Source organism: Gymnoscopelus braueri (assembly GCF_963280865.1).
Source record: "Gymnoscopelus braueri genome assembly, chromosome: 12".
Classification (NCBI taxonomy): Eukaryota; Metazoa; Chordata; class Actinopteri; order Myctophiformes; family Myctophidae; genus Gymnoscopelus; species Gymnoscopelus braueri.
Window position 1 is genome coordinate 42,913,595 of NC_137614.1, and position 21,937 is coordinate 42,935,531.

The window sequence follows — 21,937 nt, forward strand, 5'->3', positions numbered from 1 at the left end:
GTCACGCCGCACTTCTATTTTACCTCTGGGGTGGAAACTGCCAATGCTTTGTCAATGCAAATGTGTGGATTCATGGTCAAAACATCGCAAGACCATGAATCCACGCATTTGCATTGACAAAGCATTGGCAGTTTCCGCCCCAGAGGTAAAATAAGTCTGGAATTCAATTTTGAATTCCAGACATTTGCTACTTTTACTAATACTAAAGTATTGGTATCAAAATGCAATTAAAGTACCAAAAGTAAAAGTACTAAAATGTTTGAAAATAGCAGATCTCATGGATTAAAGTTCTCCGTCGTGGCGACGGATTTCCGTCGTGAGGATTTTTTAGGGGTCATTTATGAGATCTGTGCAGATCTGCAAAAAAAAAAAAAAAGTGGGTGGGGGGGTATGTGTATATGCCCGCGGTGTCAATGACATGACCGAAGTCATCAAAATGTAGCCTACTTGCTATTCAAAATGATCTCCAAATTACAAAGCATCCACCATCCCATAGAATTAAAAAATAATCCATCACCAGCGATAAATATCAGCTGCTCAGAGTGCTGCGTTGGTGCTGCGTCACAACCCCTGTAACCCGACACCGTGTTTAGCCCTCAGCAATATACTTAGCTGTGTGGCGGTGTCGTGCGCGGTAAATAGCAGACCTACAAGCTCACAACAGGTCACGAACGGTACGCGTTGTGAGCTTGTAGATCTGCTATGTTTACGGCATGCATTAAGTGCTCCATTCCCAACGCTCACAACGCATCACGAACGGGACGCGTTGTGAGCTTGTAGATCTGCTATTTTTACGGCATGAAATGTTAGTTGTGCTCCGTTCATTCTGACTTAAAGTAGCACGGATTTACCGCTGAAGTTATGGATTTTACTCTGTATGGATGGTGGCAGTGTCCAAACGATGAAATCACAGGAACAATGGAATACACTGTTGTTTTTAATCGAAAGTGGATTACACCACGTAACAGGTAGGATATAATTATTTGTTGCAGGGAAGGGAGCAGTAATTGACAATAAACGTATGCTTAGCTTACGTTCACTTGCATTAAAATAAGCAGCGGAACAATTGCTATGTTTGCCAATCAGAGAGGATTTATTTGTCACTCACAAAAAAATCACCCATACAGGTGTCAATGCCAAAACTCTGGGCGGTGTTTCATTTGTGACGGTATCATGATTGGTTTTCAAGGCAGGAGGCGGGGAGGTTTATCCACCATGCATTGCACTGTTGTGTTTATACTCCCACCTGTGGTAGCGCCGTACCGGTCAGTCGAGCATAAATCATGGAGGCGTTGGTTGTGAATGAAGGCTCTGATGTGACTGTCATTGACAGCAAACTTTAACAACAAACCGTGACTAGCAGTGTTAGTCAAATCACTGGTTCTCAACCTGTGTGTCGGGACCCACAAGGCCCAGGGGGGTCCCCACGTAATTTTTTTGTTTGGGGGGGGTCCCCAGATGACAGTAAAGTGACCATTTTTTTAAAGACCTTTTTAATACAAAAAAAAGAAGGAAGAAATGAAATATAAAATAGCATTACTGCATGAAAAGTAATCAACAAACAATACTATAGGAAATTGTAATTTGTGAAAATAGCTGATCTACAAGCTCACAACACATCATATCTCGGCATGTTGGGAGTTTGTAGATCGGCTATTTTTACTCTTATAGTGTGACACTCTTGTATGATGAAGTAGGGCAGTGGTTCCCATACTTTTTAATTTCATGGACCCCCAGTTTAATAAGCATTAGGCCACGGACCCCCATGTGATACCTCTTTGCTATCTCTGGGACCCCAATCTATACTAAGAAATCCTAACTCTGAGAGTGTACAAATGGAACACTCTCATAGTTAAAGTCATGTAACTCCTCAAGGACCCCTGGGGGTCCCCGGACCCCAGTTTGAGAACCGCTGAAGTAAGGCATTCATTTATGAAAAAACATAAAGTTGAAATATGGAAATACAAGGTTTCGGCCTGACAGCGAAGATATATATATGATTTAATCATTTGCATTTATCCATCAAAACATTATGTTTATTTGTATTTATTCATTTCCTTCACTTGCTGACGTGCTGCTGCGCAACAGGGCAGATATCCGCCAGGCCAGGTGGCCCTACCCAGGCCCATGAAATTCATAGGCAGTCTACAGTAGCCAATTAGAATGAAATCTGCTAAAACTGACTCATACACTAATACAGAACCATATATAGGCAAAATATTGTCTCTGACTCTCTGTCGGTTGGGAAAACTGTTTACCTTTTATTTTAAAACAATTTCTAATGGTGAAAAAAGCCAATCTACGAGCTATAATTATTAAAAATTAAGAAATACTATATATTTTAAATAGTGAAAAATACAGAAAATAGGGGAAAATACATAAAATCTCTAATCTGTGATTCTAATGTGATTAATGTGACCCCTAGTGAAGTCCAGGGCTGAATGTGACAAATATTGAGACAAATAGGCTATAACCCAATACATAATTTTATGAAATAAATGGGTTATATTTTACAGATACAGTAGTTACACTATTCTTGTACTATATTACAATTAAATCATCCTTAACCTTCAAGTTAAATTCATTATTTCCGTGGACTTGAAAAAATCTTCGTTTTATTTGATGGCCTTCTTTTTGATTGGCCTTTATTACAGGCCCTACCAGCCTGTAGGGGGAGGTAGAGAGTCACATTATAATACCAGCCTGTAGGGGGAGGTAGAGAGTAACATATTATAATACCAGCCTGTAAGGGGAGGTAGAGAGTAAAATTATAATACCAGCCTGTAGGGGGAGGTAGAGAGTAACATTATAATACCAGCCTGTAAGGGGAGGTAGAGTGTAACATTATAATACCAGCCTGTAGGGGGAGGTAGAGAGTCACATTATAATACCAGCCTGTAGGGGGAGGTAGAGAGTAACATATTATAATACCAGCCTGTAGGGGGAGGTAGAGAGTAACATAGTATAATACCAGTCTGTAGGGGGAGGTAGAGAGTAACATATTATAATACCAGCCTGTAGAGAGTAACATATTATAATACCAGCCTGTAGGGGGAGATAGAGAGTAACATATTATAATACCAGCCTGTAGGGGGAGGTAGAGAGTAACATAGTATAATACCAGTCTGTAGGGGGAGGTAGAGAGTAACATATTATAATACCAGCCTGTAGAGGGAGGTAGAGAGTAACATATTATAATACCAGCCTGTAGGGGGAGGTAGAGAGTAACATATTATAATACCAGCCTGTAGGGGGAGGTAGAGCGTAACATATTATAATACCAGCCTGTAGGGGGAGGTAGAGAGTAACATATTATAATACCAGCCTGTAGGGGGAGGTAGAGAGTAACATAGTATAATACCAGTCTGTAGGGGGAGGTAGAGAGTAACATATTATAATACCAGCCTGTAGAGGGAGGTAGAGAGTAACATATTATAATACCAGCCTGTAGGGGGAGGTAGAGAGTAACATAGTATAATACCAGCCTGTAGGGGGAGGTAGAGAGTAACATAGTATAATACCAGTCTGTAGGGGGAGGTAGAGAGTAACATATTATAATACCAGCCTGTAGAGGGAGGTAGAGAGTAACATATTATAATACCAGCCTGTAGGGGGAGGTAGAGAGTAACATTATAATACCAGCCTGTAGGGGGAGGTAGAGAGTAACATATTATAATACCAGCCTGTAGGGGGAGGTAGAGAGTAACATAGTATAATACCAGTCTGTAGGGGGAGGTAGAGAGTAACATATTATAATACCAGCATTTATTATTTATTAAAAAAAAAATCGCCGCCCGACAGTTAAAGTCTCACTCTTAGAAATTTCTGAAAGTTGGCAGCCCTGTCCCTGTCTTATTCTAGGACAGGGGTAAATTATAGTGATGGGCATATCGATACTTGTATCGATATATCGATCGATTGTCTGAATATCGTTTGGTATCGATACTTAAAAAAAATAAACGATACTTTTTCATGTACTTCCGGTTTATCTCGGTTCCGGTATCGGTATCGGTATCGGAAAATCGCCCCCAAAAATATCGGTATCGAATTGAAGAAATGTGGTATCGGCCCATCACTATAAACCGATGCAAGGTTCGGGGGTTTCCCCTTTCACAACGTCCCCCCCCCCGGTCTGACAATGATTTTCAGGCACCCCCCCCCCCATCTAAAAATCCTTTTCAGTCTTGGGATTTTTTCTGGCTTTAATCCCTGAGATCTACACGTCCTCAATGCGTTGTGAGCTTGTAGATGGGATATTTTCAAATAGCCTACTGTATGTGTATAGGGCTAAAGTGGTTAATGTATGTTTTATATAATATAATAATTGATAATTGCAAAGTAACTACGGTAGTAACTAAAGTTGTCAAATAATTGTAGTGGAGTAAAAGTACAATATTTGCCTCTGAGATGTAGTGGAGTAGAAGTAAAAGTACTGGCAATTGGAAATACTCCAGTAAAGTAAAAAAATACCTCAAAAAGTACAGTACTTGAGTACATGTACTTAGTTACTTTACACCACTGACTGCAGCTTCTCACTCGGGGTGTGGATTTCATGTGGCGGTCGGCTGCATCAACGTTCCCCAGGTATATATATATCAGAGAACCTGAGAACTTTACAGCATTCCAGATAACGTTGGCCTATCCATCATCACCCGCACCGGGATTGCGTTCTATCAGTATAATGATTATGTCTGACTATGTGTGTGTGTGATATTTCCCCTCCAATGCTCTGCTGGGAATGGGAGGAGAGATTCTCCACTCAGATAGAGAGAGAGTAGAGTAGAGGATTAATTAGCTCTCTCTCTCTCTGAGAATGTCACTGTGCACTTAACCCGGTTAGACCGGGAAACGCATCTGTGTGTCATTTAAAAATAGCAGATCTACAAGCTCATAGCGCGGCACTTGGTGCGTGAGTTTGTAGATATGCTATTTATTTTTTAAATCGTGAAAATTTGTGCAAATCTTTAATCTGAATATATATATATATATATATATTTTTAAAGCGAGAATCTTTAACTCAAATCTTTGCTTCTGGGGGGTCCCTCCCTGGGACAACATATTTTGAGATGGGGGGTCCACGCCCAAATACATATCATTTTGGGGGTCCTTGGCATGAAAAAAAAGTTTGAGAACTGATTATAGCAACATACGTTTTTTTCCCCCCTGAAGCAAAGATTTGAGTTTAAAAAAATCCGCTTTAAAAAATACATATATTCAAAGATTTGCACACATTTTCAAGATCTTTTTTTTCCCCCTCCAAAATAGCAGATCTACAAGCTCGTAGCGCGGCACTCGGTGCCGCGCTATGAGCTTGTAGATCTGCTATTTTTGAATAGCCAAATAAAAAATAAAAAAATGACACACCGACGTTTTCCCCGGTCTTACCGGGTTAATGCGCTCTCTCCTTCCTTCCAGTGCTTCCAGGCTTCAATATATTATGCAGGCGGTTTGTATACAAATCGTTCCAATTAGTAGCAGGAGAATGGGTGAGGCTCTGCGATGAGCAGATACGGTTTCTATCTAAACCAATAATGTGCATCGCAGCCTTTTACGTCTAGTTTATGCTTCCGTCGTACCACCGTGTGTCACACGCTGAAAATAGCCGATCTACAAGCTCGCGACGCGTCGCAGATGCGACACGTCGTGAGCTTGTAGATCGGCTGTTTCCCGGGGCGCCCAACACCGTCCGCACGACAAAGTATAAATCAGGCTTTATATGCCAACAGTGCAAAAGTGGCTATTATATGAGACATTGGTAGATGGAGAAGCAATACCGTATCAACTACATCTCCCTTTTCGTCCTTAACCCATTAAGACCGGGAACGCATCTATGTGTCATTTTTAGATTTCTTTGGCTATTCAAAAAATTGCAGATATACAAGCTCATAGCGCAGCACCGAGTGCCGCGCTATGAGCTTGTAGATCTGCTATTTTTTGGAAAATCCAGAAAATTTGTATCGTATTGCTTCTGTCTTCTAAATCCTTTATGTTTGTATAATCGGTGGTTCTCAAACTGTCAAGGACCCCCAAAATGATATGTATTTGGCCAGGGACCCCCATCTCAAAATATGTTATTCCAGGCAGGGACCCCCCCCCCCCCCCCAGAAGCAAATATTTGAGTTAAAAATGTTCGCTTAAAAATATATATTAAAAAAAATGTGCACATTTTTATGTTTTTTTCAAAACATATCAGATCTACAAGCTCATAGCGCGGCACGCGCTACAAGCTTGTATATCTGCTATTTTTGAATACCCAAAGTATGAAAAATAATGGTTAAAGTGCTTACACAGATGCGTTCCCGGCTTTTAATGGGTTAATGGTCCTCCTGGCGGCTTAGACATTTCCATGTGATTGATGAAGACAAAGCTCTGACCAGGGACCAGTGAAGCTAATTAGGCACACACCACACACACGCCATTCCTGGTGACGTCTGTGTCAATACGGCTCATGAAAAAGTAAACAACGCCAAACCCCTTCATTCCTGCAATTTATTGGCTTTTTTTTTGGTGGTGGTGGTGGCCTCGATGCAGGTCGTGGTGGAGGCCGCGTCCAGGACGGCCGTCATGGCTCAGGCCACGCCCATCAGGAACGACCGGGAGACCAAGGTCCTTATCACCACCAGAGAACGAGGAACCAACCTCATAGGTAACTCCACCTCCATTTCTGTTTTAACCCATTGAGACCTGAAGCCGATTCTACATGTCTCCTAAATCTCAACAGTTTTCTGAAAAACGTATGTTTCTATATCAGTGGTGCTCAATCTTTTTCATGTCAAGGACCCCCAAAATTACATGTATTTGGCCGCAGACCCTAATCAAAATATTTTGTTCCAGGGACCCCCAGAAGCAAAGATTTGAGTTAAAAATGTTCGCTTTAAAAATATATTATGTTCAAAGATTTGCACACATTTTAATGATTTTTCAAAAATAGCAGATATACAAGCTCGTAGCGCGGCACTCGGTGCCGCGCTATGAGCTTGTATATCTGCTATTTTTGAATAGCCTAAAGTGTAAAATAATGCTTTTTAGCTCAAATCAAAAAATGACACAGTTCCAGGTATTAATGGGTTAAGTCAATTAAAGCCCCCCCCCCTGTTCTCGGCGGTGAGCGAATTAAGCATCTTCTTTTTTTAAATGGTGTTTTCGTTAAGAAACCTAATTCTGTTTTTAATCAGCAGGCCAGTTAAAGCAGTGGTTCTCAAAGTGGGCTCCCGGGGGAAGATAGCAGATCGAGCTTGTAGATCGATCTGCTATTTTTGAATCACTTTAAAAAAAAACTTGGAAGAATTGTAAACAATTTTGAATCATTTTCAAAACAAATCTTATGGTGGTCACTGGCACAACATATTTTCAGATGGGGGGGGGTCCAAGGCCAAATAATACATATCAGTTTCCGGGTTTTTGACATGAAAATGTTTGAGACTTTGAGATTTTTTTTCAAATATTTGAATGTATATAATCTTTTTTTTTTTAAGCGAACATTTTAAACTCAAATCTTCGCTTCCGGAGGTCCCTGGAACAAAACACTTTCAGATGAGGGTCTGCGGGCCAAATACATATAATTTTGGGTGGTACTTGACTTGAAAAAAGTTTGAGAACCACTGATATATATAGCGACACGAGTGTCCCAGAAAACTGTTAGGATTTATTTATTAGAATGTTTTAGTTTGAACCAAACGGAGCACCACATGCTGTCATGCTGCTGAAGGGGATAACGAGGCACCAGAGAGCCAACTGTTTGTTTGTTTTTGTTTGTCTGACCTCATGGCGCCCCCTGCAGGAGCGTGCTCCTCGGTCCAGACGGACGCCATCGCCCTGCTGCACCCTGAAACCTCCATCAGCTGTCACCTCAGCTTCACCAGCGACGCCATCGAGCTGAGCACCGACCACGTGTTCAGCACACACACCGGCTTTGACCCCGTCTCTGGTGAGACTGCTCCCAACACACACACACACACTTTAAAAATGTACAATTTAGCAGTGGTGTAAAGTAACTAAGTACATGTACTCAAGTACTATACTTAAGGAGTATACCGAGTGCCACGCTATGAGCTTTTTGAAATTATTTGAAAAATCTCAATGTTTGAATCATTTTGAATAATTTCGCATTTTTTAACACAAATCTTCTATTCTGGGGGCCCCTGGAACAATACTTTTGAGATGGGGGGTCCACGGCCAAATACATATGATTTTGGGGGTCCTTGACATGAAAAAGTTTGAGAGCCGCTTTCCGGTTTTAGTGTTTTTTAAAGTTTGGGAACGACCGCATTATCGTATCCTTGCAGAAGTGCAGTTCCTCCTCTGCCACCTGTCCGTACTGATGGACTTTTACTCTTCACATCATTAACTACATATTAAAAGTCTTCACTTTTACAAAGTAAAAGACCCATTTCTAAAGTCGAGCCTCGGCGCAGCAGAGCGTTTTTTGATTTTTTTTGCGCGCGCTCAGCATCGGTGGCCACAACAAAATTGTTGTTTACCAGCCGGGTTCTAATCAATACCTGGAACCGCTCGCGGAATGAATATAGCACGAGCTATAAACGCTGGTGTCCGGGTGATGTATTGAGCGTTGGGGGGGTGGGTGGGAGGGGAGGAGGGGGGCATTTCTCCCTCTGGCCTGATAGCACTAGTGTAATTGTGTTTGGGAGTTGGGGCTTCAATTCAGTTGTTAGCTTATCTCTGAAGGAGGGCCTCCAGGGGGCATTAGCAATTCCCTTGAATCCCCACAGAGAACGTAATGTGAGGCTGTGACTGTGAAATAACCAGGGTTTCCCCCATGTACTGTACACCACAGTCCTGTTGGAAATCTTTTCTTTTTTTTTACACTTAGTGCCCAAATTGTCAGTATTTATTTGGCGTCTCTCTGGCAGTCTCTTTCTCTCACGCCTGATTTGTTGATATGGCCGCTTGTCACCGCGGGATGAGGGTGGAAAAAAGCAATTATAGGAAATCACTTCATCATTTCTGTTTCTATTGTCAGACATGATTTATTCTATCAGCATAATAATAATTATTATTTGACTGTATAATCTGCTTCCAAGTAATACCAGAGGTGTCTTTTTGGTGACACCTCTGGTAGCTCCGCTGTCATCGTGGTACGGAAGTACCGCTAAAAAGGAATGCTGCTGTGTCGTATAGCACCCGAGGGGATATTTTGGAAAGCAACACGTTAATGTGATGTCTGTACTCATTCTGGTCAAACCCTGAGGAAGACTATAGTGTCGAAAAGAAAACGTTGGTTGTTATCTTTTAAAATAAAACCGCATTGCATCGTGGCTATGAGCTGTGCGAATTCCTTCTGATACTTTTGTATCTACCGTGGTCAGCATCTCCTTAATATTGGTGTGCGCTAATTTTCCTAAGTTTGTTGTCAGAAACTTTATCTATTAACCTAAACATGCATAAATAAATACATTTACGGTGCCAATATTTAACGTGAGTGTCGGGGGCAGACATTCATAAATAAACATTTATGTGTAATGGGTAATGTGAAAAATATGAGTTAGATGATGACAATTAAGATAATGATAATGATAATGAATTGCATTTTTTATAGCGCTACTAAGTACTCACTTACTCAAAGCGCTTTGCAGTGGTTCAGTCATACATCATTCACACACACATTCATACACCGATGGCGGAGGAAACCATGCAAGGCACCAACCTGCTCATCGAGAGCAATTAGGGGTTCAGCGTCTTGCTCAAGGACACTTCGATGCTAACTCTGGGGGAGCCCGGGATCAAACTGGGAACCTCGCGGTTTCCACCCGGCCGCTCTACCGGCCACTCCACCCCCGAGCCACTGCCGGCCACAAAAAAAGATCTGATTGATAGAAACGTTGACACAATAAAAATGTTCAGCATTTCCAGTGTGTAGACTTATTGTGAAAATCACACCCAGTGTGAAGAGAGTGGTGCCTTTCAGGAGTTCATTTCATTAGTTACTTTTTACAGACTTTGATGACTTCAAAGTATTTTTACTCATTTTTAAGTACTTTAAAATGTTTTTACAGATTTGTACGTGTTTTTACTCATTATAACATCTTTTAAGTATTTTTACTCATTTTGAGTATTTTTACTCATTTAAAGTATTTTTACTCAGTTTAGGAACTTTAAAGTATCTGTTCTAATATTTAAGTATTTTTACTCATTTTAAGTATTTTTACTCATTTTAAGTATTTTTACTCATTTTAAGTATTTTTACTCAAAAGTGTGTGTGTGTGTGTGTGTGTGTGTGTGTGTGTGTGTGTGTGTGTGTGTGTGTGTGTGTGTGTGTGTGTGTGTGTGTGTGTGTGTGTGTGTGTATAATTAGTGTAACTGGTTGCATCTTTGTGTTGCAATCAGCCGCAGCTGTTGAGGCTGTGCTCAAACATACAGAGAGGCCGCGCTCATACAGACGGACACACGGACAAAGTCAGTCCTTGGAGTGGCTAGCACCACTCAAAAATATACCAGTGAAAGATATACTCAACAACAGTCTTGTTCCTTCCTCCCCAGGCTTCTACACGTGTTCCATGAGCCTGCGGCCTCTGAGCGACCAGCAGAGCCGCGCTCTGAGCATGTCCATGTCCAACCTGCTGGTGGAGGCCGGCCTGGAGGGAAGCTCCTTCTCTGGGGGGAAGCGGGTGGGCGCCCGGCTGCCCATAGAGCCGGGCCTGTACGCCGACCAGACGGAGCTGCTGCTCTCCAACCTGCACCCCTCTGCCGAGCTCACCGTCTACGGCCCTGCCGCCACGCTGGCCAGCATGGAGGTATACTGTACCAACGTTTTGACTGTTAACTTCTTTGTTATGTGAACCCTGCTGTTGGGTCTGGGGAGGGTGTAGGGTAACAGGAAGAGTGGGCACTAAGGAAGAGTGGGCACCCTTGTTGTAAAATTGGCTGTTGGTGTTCGCTTTAAAAAATATATATTCAAAAGATTTCTTTCACGATTTTTCAAAAATAGCAGATCTACAAGCTCATAGCGCGGCACTCGGTGCCGCGCTATGAGCTTGTAAATCTGCTATTTTTGAATAGCCAAAGTATAAAAGGTTAAAGTGGTTTAAAATTATTGTGATGCTATATGTCACTGCCACCCTACAAAGAGTAGTTGTAGATCTACAAGCTCTGCGTTTCGAGCTTGTGGATCTGCTACTTTTGATGCTTTTGTGTGACGCTTTAAGTTGAAATACGGAGAGAAGAGGATTCTGTACGACATCAACGATATGTATTAGTTCACAGACCACCTGTTTGATCATTTAACTCCTGAGAGTGTACCAAATGGAACCAACTGGACTCTTACAGGTCCATTAGGTTCCATTTAACTCTTAATGTTACAGAACCACTATATTGTAATATTGTCCATTTGGTTCCCATCATTTAACAAGCCTTTCCCTGGGGGTCCTGAGCCCCACGTTGAGGAGGACACAGTGGTGTGTAGACTGTCACGTTCCTCCTGTGATGCACACGGTTGTGTATACACACCAGACATTTTTTAAATGTAAATTCAACAGTGCCTTGAACCTTTTTATTCTTTAGAAAACAATCCAATCTGTGATTATTTTTTTCTAAAGTAAGTAGAATACCAGAAGGCACAGTTAATTAAAAACAAAAAGGTAAAGTAAAATAATAGAAAAATACGGCATCTCCAAGCTTTATACGTTGGCTATTCAAAAATAGCAGATATACAAGCCATTTCGTGCCGTGCTGAAAGCTTGTACATCTGCTATTTTTTGATTATATCAATTTGATATTATATCAATTTGGAGGTCCTTCGCACGAAAACATTTGAGAACTACTGGCCTATATCAGTGGTTCTCAAACTTTTTCATTTCAAGGACCCCCAAAATGATATGTATTTGGCCACGGACCCCCATCTCAAATTATGTTTGTACAATGTTTACGATTTTTCTAAAATAGCAGATCTACAAGCTCATTGCCTCGCTATGAGCTTGTAGATCTACTATTTTTGAATAGCCAAAGTATAAAAGGTTAAAGTGTGACTTTAAAGTGGTTAAAATGATTGTGATACTATATGAACACATTTTGCTGGGGACCCCCTGGAACCCCCCCCAAGGACACCTGGGGGTCTTCGGACCCTGCTTTGAGAACCAATGGCCTATATTATATTATCTCCTCCACAAACAACACGTTGATATCCTTACCACTCTTTTTTTTTTTTTTTCTCCACAACCATGTCAGGTGGTGTCCACGTCTCCCAGCGTCACCGTCCAGGAGAAGGAGACGTCCCACCAAGGCTTCCCCTCCTTCTCCAGGTACACGGTCAGCGCCGTGGACCCCCAGGGGGCCGCCTCTGCCGCTCACATCTCCATAAGCAGCTCCTCCTCCGGCCAGAGCCTCCTCGTCCCCGTGTCCCTCATGCACGTGGTGGATCCCAGCACCTCCATGCAAGGTGAGGGGATAGGGCCACTATATTCATTGATGATGGATAGGGCCACTATATTTCCACACCCACTCGAGAGGGCCACATTGCATATACTGTCGATAGCCGATCTACAAGCTCAAAACGTGTCGCAGCGCGACGCGTTTTGAGCTTGTAGATCTGCTATTTTTGTTATTTTTTAATTGGAATCCTGAGCGTTTTTATGTAATTTCAAATGCATTTAGTTATACCTATTTTAGCTTTATGAACTTAAATACAAATACATTGGACGTAATTAAAGCGGGTCATGTTTGCAATTGTAACAGCTGAAATCAATTATATATCCAGGGGTGCACATAACTGGTGCGCAGGTGCGCATGCGCACCCAAAATGAATAATGCGCGGCACATCAGACGACACGAGGCGCTTTTGCGTACCAACAGCTGGGACAGGAATTTCCAAGCTTTTATTTTTTAGCAAAACTAAAAAATAAAAGCCTGGAGATCGAGGCTAGGAATTTACTTCCTGAAGCCACACTCACACATTCACGTTAAAGCATGCGTCGGCCCCATGTATAGCCATAGGCGCAGGGGGAGAGGACGCATGCTGCACGTGATTGTGTGAGTGTCTCGCATCGCCTCGGCTCGCATTGCCTCGCTGCGTGCAAGCAGCCAGCAGCGGCTGTTAGAGGCACTCGTCACCGATGATGAACGCACCGTAATGGTGCAAAAATGACCGTGAACGTCCCAATCTGACGGATAAAAACAGCGCAGCACAGGGCACCAACCTTGGGGGCTTTACCAAACGGCGTGAGAGAAAAAGAAACGGCGAAAATCGGCGGAATTTAGGAAGCAGAGCGTCCTTTTCTCTCGTGCAGCACCCCACCCCCCCCCCCCCGTTGACAAAACTGTCCGGTGGGCACCGTGCTGAATTCCCCCCCCCCCCCCCCCCCCCCATTTATTTTGTGCGCACCAAGTCACATCTCCAGGTGCTCTTCTGAGTACTAGACCTAAAAAGTTATGTGCACCCCTGGATATATCAGTATTCCGATATTAACCTGCGGGCCGCATTAAGTGAAGGTGGGGGCCGCATGTGGCCCATTAAGTTAAGGAGTTCCAAGGTTAAGGACTCCCAACTGTTAATCTAACTAATGGAGTCAAGCGATTATAATAAAAACAGAAATCTATTCGTAATAAAACTTTAAATGGACTCCACTTTGAGAACCACTGAAACCCGCTGACCAATGCTGTAGGACAGTGGTCCGGGGACCACCAGTGGTCCTTGAGGTCGTTCCAGGTGGTCCCCAGCTAAATGATGGAGAGTAGGTAACCAAATGAACCCTTATACAGAGTAGATCTTTAACTCTTGAGAGTGTAAAATGAAACCCCCGGTCCATTTGGTTTCATTTTACACTCTCAAGAGTTAAATTATTGTTAAACATCTGCATTACTTAATTAAATAATTGTTAATTTGATCAACGTTTGCCTGTTATCTCTCCTATGGTACCAACATCAATATAGTATGGAATTGTGGACAAAATCTTATGAAACAACAAAATATTCGAAGTCTTGGGTCTGAGAGGCTAAATCTCATCAAATGGTGGTCCGTGGCTCAAATGCCGAATAAATAATGCACCTTGAATATGAAAAGGGTTGAAAACCAATGCTGTAGGACAAAAGATGCAAATGCCAAAACAAATACGGCATCTCCAAGCTCACAACGTGTTGTGATGTGAGCAGCGTTGAGAGCTTATAGCGGCTGTTTCACGACAAAGTATAAAATGGGGCTTAAGTGGTTCAATCAGACTAATCGACGTGCTCAATGATTTGTTGATTATGTATACGTTCTAAGTTGGTACCACCTCCTGAACAGGGGCAAAATTAGGTTCTAAGAACCTCATCTGAAACGGAGTCGTAGCGTATGGAAACAAATCCAGAACCCATGAAATAGTTACACGGCATGACACGGTTCACTTAGATCGGTGGTCTGCAACCCACGGCTCTGGATTCACATGTGGCTCCCTGTAGCTTTACAAAAGATTGGATGCTATGGAAACGAATCCAGAACCCATGAAATAGTTACACGGCATGACACGGTTCACTTAGATCTTCAACTTCAAACTACTTTATTTTCCTTTCGGAACTTCGTTTGTGTAGTGGTTAAAAGACAACGGGCCCTATTTTCGCCGGTGCCTTACCCATTATCCCTAAACTTCTTTGACATTTTTTTACTATTTTTAAAAACATTTTCAAATAGTTCAACTAGCCGATCTACGTGGATACGTTGTGAGCTTGTAGATTGGCTTTTTGAAGATGTTTTTAAAAATAGTAAAAAATGGCAAAGAAGTTTAGGGATAATGGGTAAAAACTGGCACTGGCAAAAAATTGGGCCTTTTACACAGATCCCAGGTCACTATAAAAAACACTAACATCTCTACTACAGTACTTAAAGGGGTGGTGCCATGGTTTTGCACTTTTTCTGTTCATGTGTCTATGAGGTTGATAGAACTTCATTAAGCCCCCTGGTGGTGTTTTTATGGTGTTTTATGTCTTCTCTGACTATTTTGAGTTTCTACCTGGAGGCTGAAACCTTGGGAGTCAAACCAATAGAGAAACAGCGCTTTAGTGACATAGTAAAAACATACCCTCCCCCTCATTATCATAACACAACAGGTGTGGGCAGGAGGAGGAGGAGGGACTAGGACAGGTGGGTGGTGCTAAGGTGGTGGAGGAGGTGCTAAGGTGAGAACCAGGTATACTTAATGAACTGGAGGCGTGTCCACATAAAAACATAATTTTAACAATTTCTGTACACTTTTTTGAAAAAAATCTTCCTCCTAGTATAACCATAATACCTGATGATTATGTTTTAGGGGTGGGGAAATCACTGAAAATCGCGGCACCCCGTCTTTAAAAGCATAATATATTAAAATCCAATATGGAGCCATTCTATAATCTCTTAGTAGTGTAAAAGAGCCGATGGTGGATCACTGCTCCGTCCATGCAAGGTCAGGGTTCTATTCTAAGAGCAGATCAAGAACAAGATCATATGCCTCAGATCATATAGCTTTTAACGGGAAGGTATATCTAGCGAACATGGCAAACAGAAACCCGATATTGTAGGCGAAGAAGAACTCGGCTCATATTCTCTTGCTTTAGTTCCTTTATTAAACACTGTGTGTCTTTTTGTAAGGAACTAAAGCACACAGATAAGGCAGCTGTTTCAATAGCCATCCATTATTATTCCATTAACCCATTCAATCCAGGAACGCATCTGTCATTTTAAGATTTCTTTGGCTATTCAAAAAATAGCAGATCTACAAGCTCATAGCGCGGCACTCGGTGCCGCGCGCGCTATGAGCTTGTAGATCTGCTATTTTTGAAAAATCGTGAAAATTTGCGCAAATCTTTGAATATATATATTTTTTAAAGCGAAAATCTTTTCTACTGGGGGGTCCCTGGAACAAAATATTTTACAAATGTTCGCTTTAAAAAATATATATATTCAAAGATTTTCACACATTTTCACCAAAATACCAGATTTACAAGCTCAGTGAGCTTGTATATCTGCTATTTTTGAATAGCCAAAGACATCTTAAAATGACAGGGGACGCCTTCCCGGATTGAATGGGTTAACTATTAATAGGATCTTTATGTAGGCCATTCATGCAGATTTCAGTCCCAGTCAGTAAAAAAGGGAGGAAAAAAAACCCCAAAAAGGAAACAAAAACGTTATATCACGGCTCATTTATTTCGCTAACACTTGATGATGTGAGTGCATCTGTTCACATGGGTTTTAAACAGATCTTCACAAGACGTTATAATCCTCTCTCTCTCTCTCTGACTGCCAAACAGCTGCCGGTCCAGTTGTGGGCCCAGAGGGGGGTGCCCACTCCCTGCAGAGCATCGTGGACTCCTACCAGATGATGTTCTTCACCTTGTTCGCCCTGCTGGCGGGCACGGCCATCGTTGTCATCGGTAACGTGGAACTTATCTAGTAGCCTGAGGGTGGCAATGAAAGTGCTCGTTATGCAGAATGTCCCGTTTCACAAGTTTTCAAATGTATAGAAATCATTTGAAAATAGCCGATCTACAAGCTCACGCATTGTGAGCTTGTAGATCGGCTATTTTCAAATGGCCGAAATGTATATAGGGCTGAAGTGGGTATTGTATGTTTTGTAATAATAATCAAAATAAGTAACTGAAGTTTTCAAATAATTGTAGTGGAGTAAAAGTACAATATATACTGAAAATGGGAAATACTCCAGTAAAGTAAAAAATACCTCAAAATTGTACTTAAGTACAGTACTTATACTTAGTTACTTTATACCACTGCAATGCATTATATTGTATGGAGTTTCTGTTATATCGTCGCTGTCGGGCAGAAGCCTTATATTTTAACACCAGTTTTGGACACCAGACAGACGATATAATATAATATACTCACCAACAATACTACAGGTTATTTTCTGAGGGTGTTTTAGTTTTTTGGCAGAATCATTGTTTTGTTCATGGACAAATGTCTTCTGTTGGATGTTTATTTGAAATACAATATTTGATTATTTATCTTCTATTGTACACAGTGTGCCATGCGGTTTTCTCTCCAAGGGAGCAAGGCCAGCACCCTGCCTTCATCCATAGGACACCGCCTCCATCAGGTAGATATGGAGCTCATATTAACCCGTTAACACATTGACCGCCGGGCCCGTAGTTCTACGGGCCGTTAAATCCAACGGTTAAGCGCCGATCCCGTAGCCTACGGGCTGTGGTGCTTTTTCTTTTTTTTCGATTTTTTTTTTTTTTTCAATTTTCTAGGGGGACCATTTTCAGTGTAACACCACCCGAAGTCGACCGGAAGTGCGATCCCGTTTTTTGTTTCCCGTCTGCCTCCATTCTAAGTCGTACACAAAAAGCCCTGTAAACCTATGTAGTTTTTCATCCTCGCATTTCCCATGTTAACATAAACGGTCAGAACTCAAACATGGCGGCTCCGTTTGACACGCGGTCTCGACGAGTAGACACAAGGACATGTGCCCGTTGTTTACAAACAGTGGATCGGGCAATCTAAAGGATTTTAACGGGGCCTATGGCGACCTGAAAAAAACTAAAAACAACAATAAAACCTTGGCACTGGTGAGTACATTATGAGATTAGCCCTTGGCGGTGGATGTGTTAAGACCTGAGGCGATTTTTTTGGGGAAAAAAAAAATCAAGATTTTTCAAAAATAGCAGATCTACAAGCTCATATCGCGGCACTCGGTGCCGCGATATGAGCTTGTATATCTGCTGTTTTTGAATAGCCAAAGAAATCTAAAGTGACACAGATGCGTTCCAGGTCTTAATACGTGGCTTTCATACCGTAAATACTTTATCCATAACCTAAATTAAATGGTAAACGGTGCATTTATATAGCGCTTTTATCCAAAGCGCTTTACGTAGATTGTGCATTACTTTCACACATTCACACACACATTCACACACCGATGGCGGAGGAAACCATTCAGCGTCTTGCTCAAGGACACTTCGACACTAACTCTGGGGGAGCCCCGGGATCGAACTGGAAAAACCTCGCGGTTGCCATCCGGCCGCTCCAGCGGCCACTCTACCCCTGAGCCACTGCCGCCCAAATTAGTTTATCTGAAGATTTTTGTAAATAATGTTATACTGTCAGTTAAAGCTCCTGTTGACGCTGTATCATTTAGATTAAACTCCCAGGTTCTGTGCAATATCACACAATACAGAATTCATTACTTCTTTTAATTAATTTGCTACGCTAATAAATACAAATTAAACGTTCCCTTAGAATGACACGCCAAAGATTTCAAAGTGGATAATGAATTCTGCCACGTTGGTTAGTCAGTTTTACAGCCAATAATTGATTTGTCCCGATCATTACGGTATACTGTATATGCTAATTCCTCTCGCATGTGTGTTTTCAGGTGTTAACTCGGTGATGAACTCGTTCAACCACTCCATACAAGGCTCTTGCCCCAGGAGCAGTCCAAAGCTCTACTCTCCTGACTACAGCTCCAGATAAAACCTTCATCTCTCTATGGGATCAACAGGCCAGTTCATACTTATTGCAGTGATTCTCAAAGTTATTACAATAGGCTCTGTGCACAGCAGCCATATTGTAAAGAAATTGGGCCTCTTCCTTACTACTTTAATGGCTGTTACCAATGATACTAATGAAGGCTCTGTTCCATTCTGGTCAAACAGAGTCAGGTCTGCTGATATTGTGCATGTTGGGCTCACTGGAAACGCTCTCATGGTTCCTTGAGGGGGTTCCAAATGTCCCCTTTACGAGTGTGTAACTCTGAGAGTGTACAAATGTTGCCCGTCACAAAGAAAGGGTCTACAGCATTTCTGTCAACGGCTCTCCCATGGCTTCCACCGGTGAGGATGTTGTCATCAGCGTCCCTATTGGCAATGGAGAGAGCATTCAGCTGCTGGCGAGTCAGATGGACTCTGTGGATTTCTCTTCATTGGATGAAAATGCTCTAAGGAGTATTCAGCGGCTACAGAGTCGGCTTGCAGTGCTGTGTGGACCATCACAATGATCGTTTGGCAGAGCGTCACACAGTTGGCCATGTTCGGGGAGGGTCATCTTTGTGTTGAGATGAGTGTTGAGATGAGTGTACAAATGTAACCAAATGGACCCTTACGGGTCCATTTGGTTACATTTGTACACTCTCTGTGTTATGCAGGTCCTTGAAATTAAGTCTTGAGAACCACTGTGCTACACTAAATGGAACGGAGCCTTCGTTGGTATCATTGGTAACACCTGTGAATGAAGTAAGGAAGAGACCCAATTTCTTAACAATATGACGGCTGTGCATGGAGCCTATTCAAGGACCCCCCAGTTCCATATAAATCAGGCCCACAAACCCCCCATACAGTAACTCTCAGAGTTACAGACCCGCAAGCACCCATGTGGTTCCGAATCCTTACTGTAAATTATTTGGCTTTTTTTTTACCCCCTCAAAAGCCCCTGGGGGGGTCCCTGGACCGCACTTTGAGAACCACTGATCTATAGAACGTGCCTCTGTCCGTCCCACAGACCAATACTGTAGGACACAAACTTGCAAATTCGTAATATAATTTGATGTTTTCTGAAGTGTGTGTACAGTTGTTCAAAAGAAACACTGAAAATGTTTTAAGATAGTATTGATCAGTTAAGCCCTGTTGTCTGTCCACAGGGCTGCTTTCTTTGTGCGTGTTTTTGTTTGTGTGTGTGTGTGTGTGTGTGTGTGTGTGTGTGTGAAAGAAATTATTATTATTATTATTATTAAGGTATGATTTTTATAGTACGAAGGGTCAGTATTTTCCAAATCCCACTTTGGCGATAGATTTTTGCTTTACATAACGTTGATTTGCATATTTCGTTTGCTTCTCCACGTACTGTACGTACGATGAACCACTTGAAACGGTGTTAATGCTTTGCTTTATCATTAAGACTGGAGTTTATGTGAAATTCAGGAACTCAGGTTGTATTGTGCTTAAAAAAAATAAGAAGTTTTTGATGTTCCAGAAGGAAGACGGAACAAATGTCGTCTGTCGGGTGGAAACCTCATATGTCCAAAACTGTTACCTTTCAAGATTCCTATTCAAAAATAGCAAAAGTAGCAGATCTACCAGCTCAAAACGTGTCGCTTCGCGCCGTGTTTTGAGCTGGCAGATCTGCTACTTTTGATGCTTTTGTGTGACACTGTAGTATGGTCAAGTAGGGCGTTAATTTACAAAAAAACTAAGTTAAAATATGGAGATAAGAGGTTTCTGCCCGACAGCAACGATATGTTATGGATAATGTTGTAGCATATTAAGTTTGTGAAATAATATGACCACTGAAGCCGTCCATGTTCATGTGACTTTTTTTTTTTGTGGCATTACTCAGCAATTAAGTGTTCATTTTGAAAAGGACTGACATTTTGAGCCAGAAAATCAAAGCAGCTCCTTCCTGTTATATGCTTGATTTATACTTGGTTGCAGCTCCACCGGAAAGCGGAAATAGCGGATGTACAAGCTCACAACGCCACTCAATGGGATGGAGTGCCCTTCCAGCAGCAATAATAAGAAAAATGCACACTCTTTATGTTATCAATAATTTGTTTTCCTTGCCGTGAAATGTGTTTTTTACTGGGTGAACTGACCTCAGTAGGTCTACTGAATAGGAAAAAAAAAGACTATCCTTTTGCCATCTAATAATTAATTGTCATTGAGCTTGTAGAGCTGCTATTTCTGGTGCGCGACAGCGGCCGCATGCAACCATGTCTAACACAGGCTTTAGTCCCTAATGTGAAACAGTTTAATGTGAACCATCGTTCAGCTTTTATAACCCTGTTCAACAGCGCTCAATGTGACCTGGTCTTTGCCTCTGGAAATAACCTTTTGTATCAGAACCTTTCTGTTCTTTAGTGTACTGATCCATGTTTTGGCACTTATATTTTAAGTTATTTGGACCTGAGAGTGTGACATTGTTTTGAGATGAGTTATTTTTGTATTTGAATGCAAAACGTTGGCCTGGAATTGTATTTATGTTGGGTAGAGATATTCAGTTTTACTGAGGACAGATGGAGTATATTATTCCTCTGAGATCTTCGATTGTGTTCAACGCGCGTGTAATTGTTATATTTTGTATTCATTGCCTTACTACTCATATCTGAAAAGCTTTTCAGCACGTAGGCCAACCAGACAGAATAAATTGCTGGTCTGCTCGTGTGCGTTTGTCCGTCCATTTTTGCTTATTAAAGTTTCTACCGTTTTTCATCCTGCTACTGTACGTACGTCTCTCTGTCGACCACGAATGAAATTGGGTAAATTTTTGGCTTGGTTCATCAGACATGTTCTTGTATCATGTTAATTATTTGTTTTACCAAATGGCTTCCACCTTTGCAACCAAAAACGTCCTGAAGATGCATTGTTAGAAAACAGACAATCCACTGCACCTTTCATACATTCCAGAAGGCTCCGTCGCCTTGTGGTTCACCTTGCTTTGATGCACAAGACATTCTCAGAATAGTTGCACTCGTACTGCCAAATCTCACAAAGCAAAACACAAAAAATACAGGGTTGGAACCTGTCCAGTGAACCTACAGTAAACGGCCTCAACTTTTCCACACTGCAACAATGTACAATACAGTAGCACATTTTGTGAGTGAGAACTCCCACGCCGGTTACACGGCCTCCTTCACGCCCACTACAAAGCACTCGCAGTTACTCTACTAATCCATTTGTTTATCCCTATCATTCAAGTGTTTTGTTGTTTTACTCTGTTCATGACCTACTTGTTGGGAGTGCGAGTACAAATGGAACCAAGTGGACGCTAACCCATCTGTAACTCGGAATCAAATGGACCCTTAACCCATTCAGTCCGGGAACGCATCTGTGTCATTTTAAGATTTCTTCGGCTATTGAAAAATAGCGGATATATAAGCTCATAGCGCGGCACAGAGCTTGTATATCTGCTAGTTTTGAATAGCCAAAGAAATCTAAAATGACAGATGGTTTCCCGGATTGATTGGGTTAAGGGTCCATTTGGACACTCGAGTTAAATTAACACTCAGATTTTTGTACATCA

General features: G+C 41.8%; 1 protein-coding gene across 1 annotated transcript in view; it reads left to right on the plus strand.

Annotated features, from left to right (window-relative positions):
* The window catches only part of nup210 (nucleoporin 210), a 101,581-nt gene extending 80,450 nt beyond the window's left edge, over nucleotides 1-21,131 (plus strand). The window contains exons 34-40 of the mRNA XM_080443430.1: nucleotides 6,532-6,646; nucleotides 7,781-7,927; nucleotides 10,498-10,751; nucleotides 12,181-12,391; nucleotides 16,216-16,338; nucleotides 16,944-17,018; nucleotides 18,300-21,131. Of these exons, the coding sequence (XP_080299556.1) occupies nucleotides 6,532-6,646; nucleotides 7,781-7,927; nucleotides 10,498-10,751; nucleotides 12,181-12,391; nucleotides 16,216-16,338; nucleotides 16,944-17,018; nucleotides 18,300-18,397 (1,023 nt within the window). The 3' untranslated portion in view covers nucleotides 18,398-21,131. The remainder of the gene's footprint in view (nucleotides 1-6,531; nucleotides 6,647-7,780; nucleotides 7,928-10,497; nucleotides 10,752-12,180; nucleotides 12,392-16,215; nucleotides 16,339-16,943; nucleotides 17,019-18,299) is intronic.
* Nucleotides 21,132-21,937: the final 806 nt, after the last annotated feature.